Consider the following 11,067-nt stretch of genomic DNA (forward strand, 5'->3'; position numbering starts at 1 on the left):
AGATATGGCATACGTGCTTCCTCCTCACCTCCGGGCGCCTCCAGTATCTCCACAACCAGCTCATGATGAATAGGCCCGATCAGAATGCGAGCTGATTGGTGAAGCAAGTAGCACCGAGGACACAGCGAAGACAAAGAGCAGGTAAGAAGTCTCTCTTTTAGAAACCGACTGAATATATTACCTTTTTAGTCATTTCTGACAGTACGAGCACCACTGTCAATATTAAAGGTCCCCTATTTTACTGTTTTCCATCAATATATTACAGGTCTCAGATATATACAAAACATGTCTCTGAAGTGTTTGGCTCCAAATACCAAACAGATCATGCATTGCAGCATCCCATAAACCCAGATATTTGGTTAAAAAGAACACAATGGTGCTCTAGGAGGAGATTCAGGTGATAAGGTGGGGGGGGGGGGGGTTACCTTGGTTGGTGATTGGCTAATGGTTACACAAGCCAAAAAATCGTATGACATCAAAGTAGCCTAAATCTGATCAGCTCATTTTCAGACAGGTTTTTATATAAACGGTTCAGGACAAAAAGTGAGCGAATCTTTTTTCCTGTAACTTTCAGAATCTCTTTACACAGAGGGGACACATGTTTATGTATAAAATACATGGAAACGTGGACTTTGTATAATAGGTGACCTTTAATGCCAGCAAGGACAATGTAATGCTTGTGAGGTGATGAAGTCAGACGTTGATTCTCTCTCGAGACTTTATTAGAAGAATATTAACCAGTGACTCAGTAGTGGTTTTTACAAAGCTGGTGACACACTAACGCTGTGAAGGTCACATTCAGTCTAAAACGACTACTGATGGTGCCTTATAACTTACATGCCACAACTGTCTGCTTCATCTATCCTGTTAACTATATTTTAGTCTGCACTGTTTAACAATACACAGTATAATTACACCAGAAATACATCGAACACTTTAGAGTTCATTAGATTTGCTAAATGTGACTCTGGAAAACAATGGCAATCAACACAATTCAGGGAGTAATATAAAGAAAGAGTCAAGTGACAACAATATAAACGTTTAAAAATTGAACCCAAGAATAGACGTTCAATAACCACAGAAGGCTATGTTTTATTTTCAAGTGCAAATATAAAAAGTTGTGAACCTGGGTGCAAGCCGAAGGGACTATTCAGTGGACATTTAAATTTCCGCAGCATTTGCAATAAACATGAACAGCTAGAACATCTCCTCCTTGAGTCCAAGGATAGGGAAAATCGGAATCTTGGCTAAAACAGTCGTCACCATCTTCTATTGTATCTATGTCGGAATATTTGTGTTTAGGAAGGACAGACTGAAGGGAAAAGGAGGGGGTGTGTTGTTTTATGTGAGGAATACCTTTACTTGTAGGGAGATTGCTCTTCCAGCTAATATTGATTTTGATTGTGTTGGTGTGGAAATCACACTTTCTGAGGAAATGTCCCTCACTATGATTTGCCTATATCGACAACCCACCGCTAAGGTGGATTTATATGACCAGGTAAAACTCCTGCTGAATTCCTGTGACTCCAACAAAGAGCTAATTATTTTAGGAGACTTTCACATAAACTGGAATGACAAACAAAATAAAAATAACTTAAAACGGATCACGGATAAACACAACTTAATACAACTAATGGATCAACCGACTAGAATAACCAAAACCTCCAAGACTATGATAAATTTAGTATTTACTAACAAAGCTGACAGAATAGTTAAAAACATACAACTTACTGACTGGTCTTTCTGACCATAATCGTGTTCTTTTTGCCAGGAAACTCACAAAAAAAAGGTTCATGGCCACAGCTAAAACCCCTGCCCTGGGTTCTCGCTTCATCTCCAAAAACCTGCAACAACGTTTTATGGATGCAGTGAAAATGATTGATTGGGGGGACACTCCAAAACACATTACTGTGAAAACAGTAATCTGTTTATATCTCAAATTAATGATACAATGTCTTCCTTCTCAAGGAGAGGGTGCCACTGCCTTAGGGACAGGAAGGAACATCATCTTCCCTGGCTGAATCCACAATGCAGGTATTTAATTAAATCTAGAGAACAACTATTAAAGCAGAGCTTGGTGCTGTCTTCCTTGATCTCAGGAAGGCTTTTGACACTGTTGACCACCAAGTGCTCCTTACAAAGCTGACTCATTTCAATTTTTCGGCAGTTTCGATACATTGGTTTAAGTCTTACTTATCGAACAGAAAACAGTGTGTTTTGGTCAACCGTGCCAAATCCCCCTACCTTCTCAACCCTGTTGGGGTTCCACAAGGTTCCATTCTTGGACCATTACTGTTTTCTCTGTACATTAATGACTTGCCTAATGTATGTCCTGAGTTGAATGTGCAAATGTATGCCGATGATGCGGCCATCTTTGTACACGGGAAAAAGACTGAAATAATCAGAAAAAAAATTAGCTCAATGCTAAAATCCGGCTCATTTACATTTGAAAGCATTATTTTGTTTAAAGTATTCATCAATGTACATTGTCCCGGTTCAAATAAACGATGAAATGAAAATAAAAAATTAGGGTTTTGAAAAGTTTCTGTGCAGATTAAAAGGGGTAGTTTGACTTTTTGAAAATGCTATGATTATTCAGTGTCTTGCTTAGCAATATACCAATTAAGAAAATGTGTGCTAAGCTAGCTAACCATATCTTAGCTTCATATTTAACGACCAGATTTATAAATGTCCCTAAAACTTTCTCTTTACAGTAAGTGTACACAAAATACAAATATATATTTTTAAAACACTGCGTTATGTTAGATGAATCCTGTAGATGTAGACAGCACTTAATGTTGTTATATTTTGCTCAGTTTAACAATTGATTCAAATTGTATACTTCAAATAGACCTTTTTTTCCTGTAATGACATATAAATCTACTATATAGAAAATTAGGTTTGAGTGGGAGACTTATGTCTGCTCTTTATACTTTCCCATGCACTGACTGGGTACACATATTAGTGAGTACATTACAAGGACTGGAGAACAGGTATTACATTTTCCATTTTGATTAATTTCAAATTTACAATCTGATAAACCATTGTTCAGATTCTCATATGATTACACCCTAATACCACAGTGATTTTCTCAAGGCTTTCTCCACGTAATGACAAAAGCAAGAAATCATATGAAAATGCCACAATATCAACCTGGCGCAAAAGAGATTTATAAAAAAAAAGACAAATGGAAAAATAAGTTGGCTTTCTGTCACTTGGCAGATAGACAAGGCGATTTAATAACTCTGAACAAAGCCGCTCCCTCTAGCAAGTCAAACCTTTAATTACAAAACACGATAGGAGACCAAGGCCACCCAATATTACCTCGACAACCTTGATACAAATCATACAAAGCAAATGAAGCGTTGAAAGGGGGAGTGAAGAGGGGCAAAAGCTTTGCAGCGCATCTCAGAGAGGAACCAAGAAAGAGAGAGAGGAGTGAAGCTGAGAGGAGAGGGACGGACGCTCAAGAAACAGGCATGTGGAAATTGATGGAGTCTGGGGAAGCAATTGATAGTGAGAGGACAGGAAGCAGGCTGTAAAGCAATTATCACTATCTCTGACGTTTGATTTAAGACTGTCTAAGTGTGTACTACTGCGAATTAAGCACACTCAGGGTAGGTACATCAGGAGCCCATTTCTGCCTTAAATTTCAATGATTCTTCTCCATCACCGGAAAATGTACTTAAGCAATATTCTAATTAGTGCAGCATATGAATTTCCACTCACTCAAGGTAGAGATGTTATGCATGAGTGTGTGTATGTGTATGTGTGTGTATGTGTGTGTATGTGTGTGTATGTGTGTGTGTGTGCGTGCGTGCGTGCATGCGTGCGTGCATGCGTGCGTGCGTGCGTGCGTGCGTGCGTGCGTGCGTGCGTGCGTGTGTGTGGGAAAGAGGCTGAAGGCAAAGCTTGATGAGACAGTTACCTTGTATGAATGCACAAGTGAGAGCCAGCTTAAATCATTCTAAGCAAAGCTCCTGGCAAATATCAACGATGCTAAACCCACACAAACTTCCTCATATTTAGACAAATGTAGGAACAAAGATATCATATATAGACATGTGTAAACAAAAACAAGCATTAACAACTGAGCCACTTCATCCACACACATACATGCATACATAAACAACATGTTCCACCCACAAGGACGCAGCGTGAGTAAGATGCCACACCAACTATTGTTCCCACAGAAACATCTACATGAATAACATTAGATTTAATTATTTTAAGCAATTTCTAGTTAATTAAGCAAATGTGTTCAACAATAATTAACTTGTGTTTATTTTCACCAAAGGTTTAATTCAGCAAACTTGATGACATACAGAACTCTGTCAGTAATCCAGGCTGCAAATGGCCTGAAATTAATATTCTGATATGTGACATCAGGCATAGCCATCAATAAATTGCATTTCTAAAGAACTCCATTGATTGACCTGCAAGTTCATTTTAAAGATCCGTAATGCATCAGTAGTGCAGATCGTTTGTGCCACCTAATGGAAGAATGCATTCTTGTTAACATTGGTTTTTGTGGGATGAAATCAATCTTGCTGGAGTTATTAAGACTTTCTGTTGTACGTACAATTTAAAGTTATTTGGCCAAGAAGAAATAATGTTTCGATTTATATTTGAACCACATAAACTGTACAGTGGCGAGAAGCCATCTGTTTTGTATTCATGCTACTGTAACCCACGGCAGTTGTAACAATGTGATACTGTTTCAACGTGCAGTAATAAACAGGCCAATAGTGTCACAGTAGCTCTCTTCATCCGAATTCTGAAAAAACATAGGCACCATCTAATTTAAATATCAGCATTTGGTTATCAAGTTATTTTAATTTTTAATTGTATGGTTTTTGGTTGTTGAAGGGGTTACTGTTAACATCATTAGACGCCTTCAACTATTTTCTACAAACCGATTTACAGAATGTTATGAACTGTTTGCATTTATATTTAACAATCTGTTCAACACTTTATTCCACATAAGACATATGCCTTTACCAATAAAAGCCTATACTAACTGCTCCCTCATGAGTTATGTTATACTTGTATTAAAGAGTATCAAAAAAGGTTACATTGGTAGCTGTTGCTCTTAAAAAGAAAATATATCTCTTTTGTCTTTATAAAATATGTTTTACTTCAAAATACCTCTTCGCCATCAGCTTTACTTGAGATAAGACACTAGTGTAGTTTGTTCATGGCTATCAGACTAAGACAGTCCTACTGAACTACAAGGCTGCCCTCTGGTGGTGATAAAATGATGACTGCAAGCATAACAGACATGTCTGTTTGAAAGAAGAGCCGTCTTTACAGTCTAATAAATAAATTGTTAAGAATTCACATTGAATCTTTGGACTGACAATCAAAGTGTGGAATTCAAACCATATCAAGTAGTTTTCAGAATAAATATCTTAATGCCATTTTAACTTCAACATCCACGAGAGGTTAAACCTTCATTTGTAACCTTTGAGGAATAAAAAGGAGGATTGGAATTTACTGTAACACTTTATTTTCTTAAATACAACAGAATATTAGTACAGTCACAATTATTTTTTAAGAGGCAGAAGACATTCTGGTCCCTCTCATCCTGCTTTCATAAAGGGATAAAAGGGAAACCTTGGATGGCATCAGAGGCTATGTTTACACACACATTCACTAATACAGTGAGTGCTGGCTATATTCAAGTTTAAATCTTTGTCAGGTTTAATGGGAATTCAAATAAAAATAATCTGTGACGGAATATCCACTGCTCTCTCTTTCTGATTGAACAAATTCAGTTAATCTCCAATATGTGGGACAGCGATTAAATCCCAGTACTAGTATTTTTGGTGGTGTTGATGGTCAGGACATTGAACCAATGTCACAGAAATGGCTGCTGGGAGTCTTACAGGCCTCATATGCCAATTGGATATCATTAGCCTGTAACAAAGGCTTTCAATAAAGCACAAGCCTTGTGTGGGAGAGCATTATTCTTGTAGCCAAATGATTTAAAACTGGGCACAACAAGGGAGGTTTCTCCGGGTTAGTGTCAACACAAAAGTAGAATTACCACATAAATGGCAAATACCTCCATGCATGTAAACATAGCCAGTGTTGTCAGCTACAGTATGTACAGTGTTGATTTCAGGCAGTGCATGATGAGACCAGGTCAGTAACGCCAACAGTTAGAAATGTTCATATTTAGCCAGCGTTAAGGTTAAATCTCACGGTAACATGTTTGCAGTCAGGTCAGGACATCATTTAAATCAACTTCTGTCAGTCTGTCTCTGAATTCTTCTCTCAGTAGTACCGTCACTGAAGCATTAACATATTCATTGGCACATTAAACACCACCATGAACAGAGAGTGCTATAATGAATATAGATCATTTCTGACATTTAAAGATTTTGTGAGGTAAAAATCTAAGCAACATTATCAGTGAGCCATATCTGTGTGATATTCTTTATAACAAAATTCATCAAACTAAGAGAACAAAATAAGTATAGGGACTCTTCAGTGTAACAGTGCAGCAGTATGAAATGATATATTCATAGCCATTTAAAAGGCAGCAGGACACTGAACACAAACTGCACTCTGAATGGATGCATCAAGACAGTAATGTGCCGTTTCTCACCAGAGAAAAGATGCATTCAGTTCTGAGTGCTATTCGGTGGAGAGAAAATGGGATGCGACTTTCAAAAGAAATACAGCTTATTTACAGGGTAAGAAAGGAGTGCAAGGCTAAGCTTTCATAGACATTCACACACTTAATATCCACAGTATATACCAAAACACATGCATAGAGGCACGTACATATTCATCATACAAAAAGAAACATAACCAAAAGCAGAAAACCAATCAGAAGCGCCTTTTGTGACTCAGTTCTGATCAAAAGAAAATGAAAACAATGACCGCAAAAAGCTTTGACATCATGGGATGAGAAAAGGCAAAAGCTGAAGTTCCAGCCCTTTGAATACAAAAGATCAACATTGTCACAACAACAAAGAGACATCAGTAATCTTCCACCCAACCAATACTGAGTGCCAGCCTCATATTCAACATTATTCAAGAACGTTACTACCCAAAGAAAGAAAACCTATTCTTCTGCTTTTTAAATAAGGGGTACAATATTTGGTTTGCAAATTGGGTTCTCAACTTTCCCAGAATATGTTCAAACATTAGCGTGGCAAAGTGTTAGCGCCTTAGTAAAATTGAAACACAAACCCTTGCTTTGATCTCTTAAGAGAGGGGCAGAATCAAAAGTGTCAGAAATGTACTGTATCAAAACCAGCAATTTAAATTGGGTTGGAATTTATATCTGACTGAAATATACAAAGTGTTATGGGAATGTATTTATAAAAAAGAAATGCTTGCATGATTTGAAATGCTACAATTTGATTTAAACAGTCGGATTTCTCTAAATACAATTTGGTAAAAGGCATCTTAAGAAACTAGTCTCTTCATTGTCCTGCTCTCCTCAGCAGAAAGAGTGTTTTTATATGGATGAGTAAAACCACATTCTTTTACACTAAAAACAGACTGACAAAAGAGCAGAGCTGCAGGGACCCTTTCCAGTGTTGAAATACTACCTGTATTGCTACAGAAAAATATTAATCCCTTTTCTTCGTTGCATTTCACAAAAACACACCTTTAATCACTCTTTTTCTTTTCGCTGTAGTTTGGCAGATCACATAGAGAAGAAATAATAAGTCACTGTCACAAACTGAGAACTTTCATAGACGATAAAATCAGATTTTTTTTTGAATGAATGTTCACTACCGTGTTAAATAAATAAGACTCTCATTTTACTCATTTGAACTCTTAATCCTCCTTTTCGAGCAGAGAGGCACGGACACGATTGCGCACATAAAAAGCGGTAAGAGCACTGCAGCAGGCAGTGAAGATGAAGAGTGCAACGGCGTCGTGCGCGAGGTCGCCGTGAAGCCCCTCGTAGAAGGGCCTGCGCTCCACAAAGTCTGTTTTCAGCGCCTCGATCTGCATCAGTGTGCACACCACCACGAATATGTGAAAGATCTGGTGGCCCTGCCCAATGAAGTCACACCTCCCAGGGAACAAACTCTCTGGGTGGGGGCAGCAGAAGAAATAGGCGCTGATTAGGAAAAAGAGCACGTGGTACAAATGGTACGACACAACTGGGTCGGAGCAGCCCTCCTGGTAGCAGCTGTAGATGCGGTGAACCACAGGGCTTATGTCTAGACAGTAAGCCAAAGCTGAGGGCACCACTTGGCAAAGCTTGATGGCGAACTTTGGCAGGTCAGGGCTCGCGTATTTGCCATAGCAGCAGCCGAAGCAGGTGAGCCAGGCCAAGAACGCTGCAGCCGGTAAAAAGAACCCTTGCACTTTAGTGTGCCACTCTTTCTCTATGGCGTAGTAGTAGTGAGCCAGCGCACTGCCGTACTGGTAGACCGCCACCCCAACATAGTCGAGGAAGTAGAAGGTGTAGAAGGAGAGCTCGGACTTGGCAGAGAGGAGATGAGCGAGAGCGCTGAAGGAGAGGTAGGTGAAGGCTGCCAGGAGGACAATGAAGAGGGGCTGAGCGTGAGGGTCTCGCAAAAAATCCACCGTCTCTGACATCTCCTGCCACTTCACCAAGATGATGAACGCGGCCAGCAGGTGGGTCCACACATTGAGGGACTCGTTGTGCCTTTGGAAGAGGGTGAGGAAGTAGTAGCGCCAGCTTTGGTCCGGCTGTCGGTAGCCGCTGAGGATGTGGCGCTCGCGGAACACCCAGGGAACATCGGACACCTTCACGGTGCAAGGCAGCGTGGGGAACGCCGACTCCAGCAGCTGAGGGATCTGACGCAACTGCTGCACGTTGATAAACAGGCGGCCAATCTGTTCCATCACCACCGTCGCCATGGCAAACTGGAGGCAAGAGAGGAGGGCGGGAAGGGTGAATGAACAGTCAGTTAGTGAATATCTGTCAGGCTCTGAGCTACTGTCGTCTGCAGGTGTCTCTGTGTGCGACTGCACATGAATACATTGTACTGTGTGTTCCTGCAGTTATTCTACTATCAAAAGGCAAAGAGTAGTGTACTGGGGATGTGGTAAATGAACAGAAAAATCATTAATGCAATGTTATCACAGGGGACAAAATGTCTGGTTCCAGAGTTTGCCAGTTGTTCCTTTTGTACGAGTCTTAATTGAATATATTTTGTTTTGTACAGTTATTGGAACAAAACAAGCCATTTGAAAAAGTCATCTTTGGCTATAGGAAAATTGTAATAGGTAGTATTAACTGATTACAATAATAAATAATAATAGCAACCCTAAATCAAGGTTATTTAAAACATCTAGTCAAATGACAAATAGATAATGAATGGGATCCTTGAAGACATTTTTAATTATATTTTTCCATAAAACTTCATTTATTGATTTGTATGTGGCCTTCGGGGGGCAGTAGAGCAAGCTGAACAATACAACATTTAATTATTATCAGTTTGTTAAAGTTGTTGTAGCTAAAGTTTCACACCAATACTAACATTCATAAAGTATCAATGTATCTTTCCACATGAACTCCAATATTCTCTCTTCCAGCTAGACTAAAAGGCTCAACAGAGACTGTTAATCCTGTGTGACACTGACATCAACCCTTATTCACATTTGTCCTTTTGGTCCACTGTTAACGATACAAATACTGATTAGTGCAGCATCAAGGGTTTTAATTTGAATACGTTTGGCCGACCATCTGATTGGTGTCTCTGACAACATGATGCATCACTTTGAAGGACTGTTGCACACCAGAGGACCTCAGGTGCAATAAAGCTCTGACCTCATCTGCCCTGATAGTCATAAATTCTGCCAATGAAGGAAGCCCTCTATCTAAATTCTCAGTATTGGTAATGGAAAATGTGAAATACTTCCTGAATAGTGGAGAACGCGACACAGAGTCAATATGTTCAACAGCGTCAGTGTTTCATTTGTGTTGGTAGGATATAATAATGTTTTTTTAATGCAAAAGGCAGTAGGTTTGATGCTATAAAAAACTGCAGGTGTCTGTTTGGCTAGCCCAGTTTAATACATACAGATAAGCATTGATGTATACAAGTTATGAGACTACAGGCCTTCTGCTTCCAAAGCCATTTAAATTCAAATAGTTGCTAAATCATCACAACACTGAAGAATGGCTCAAACCTGACCTGAGGTTTGTTTGGATGTAAATGGATGCAACAAAATTGTTTTTTCTGTTTTTATTCTCACAGATGCAATTAATCTGAACTATACAAATGGTACTGATTTGTCTTTGGGGTATGAGGGCTTTCTTTAAATATAGGTTATGTGGTAAACATTTGTTGCACAGATGATTGATTTGATGTGGCCACATATATCTTTCTGGGTTGGTGACTTTACTGAGATGTATGGAGGGCTGAGAGCAGAGACAGTGCCTCAGAGATGAGGCTGTGTGGGATGAACACAGGCCGAGGTTCAGGAGGAAAGGCGTGGAGTGATGAATGGGAAGAGATTACGTAACATAACCCCATCCGATGTCCACACCCTCCTTTTCCAGCAAGGGTTGCACTCCTTTAAAATATTTATAGGGAGAGAAAAATGCTCGACTACAAGAAGGAATAATCTTTCAAATTGCATGTATGAAACCCAGGCCTGTATGGGCCTGTTGCAGCGAATTCACATAAGCAAATCCGCACCTGATAGACATGTCGGTTAAAATCTGATCAGCTGTCCGAATACATTTGCATTCACCCTCCCTTCAGTACTCGAAGCTTGCTACTATTCTCCATGTGCATTGAAAGCCTTTGCTGTGTGCTGTTTACCGTTGAATTAACAAAATGCCGCTCCACATTCATGAAAACTGACGTTCGAGCTGCATCTGACCGTATTTCTCGCTGTATGCCACAATTTACCGGAAAAAAATGCATGGCCTTGAGACGAAATTAAACACACTAATACAATACACATACCTGTATATGGTAGAGTCAATCCAAAGTGCTGAGTTTAGCAGTCGGTGAAATGTTTAGAGAATATAGATAACATTGTTTGAAGACGGAGAAAGGATGACCGTGATGGGAGCAGCGCCTGGCGGCTTTCAGCGCGCAGCTGCTGGGAGGA

The 11,067-nt window shown here is 39.6% G+C and overlaps 1 protein-coding gene across 1 annotated transcript; it reads right to left on the reverse strand.

Moving 5' to 3' along the window:
• Positions 1 to 5,486: 5,486 nt before the first annotated feature.
• On the reverse strand, positions 5,487 to 11,067 carry paqr7b (progestin and adipoQ receptor family member VII, b). The gene is made up of 2 exons (XM_034227836.1): positions 10,920 to 11,067; positions 5,487 to 8,865 (listed from the first exon to the last, which is right to left on the reverse strand). The coding sequence occupies exon 2, from the start codon at positions 8,857 to 8,859 to the stop codon at positions 7,801 to 7,803; it is 1,059 nt and encodes a 352-aa protein (XP_034083727.1). The 5' UTR covers positions 8,860 to 8,865; positions 10,920 to 11,067; the 3' UTR covers positions 5,487 to 7,800.

The sequence above is a fragment of the Gymnodraco acuticeps genome, unplaced genomic scaffold (genome assembly GCF_902827175.1).
Source record: "Gymnodraco acuticeps unplaced genomic scaffold, fGymAcu1.1, whole genome shotgun sequence".
Classification (NCBI taxonomy): domain Eukaryota; kingdom Metazoa; phylum Chordata; class Actinopteri; order Perciformes; family Bathydraconidae; genus Gymnodraco; species Gymnodraco acuticeps.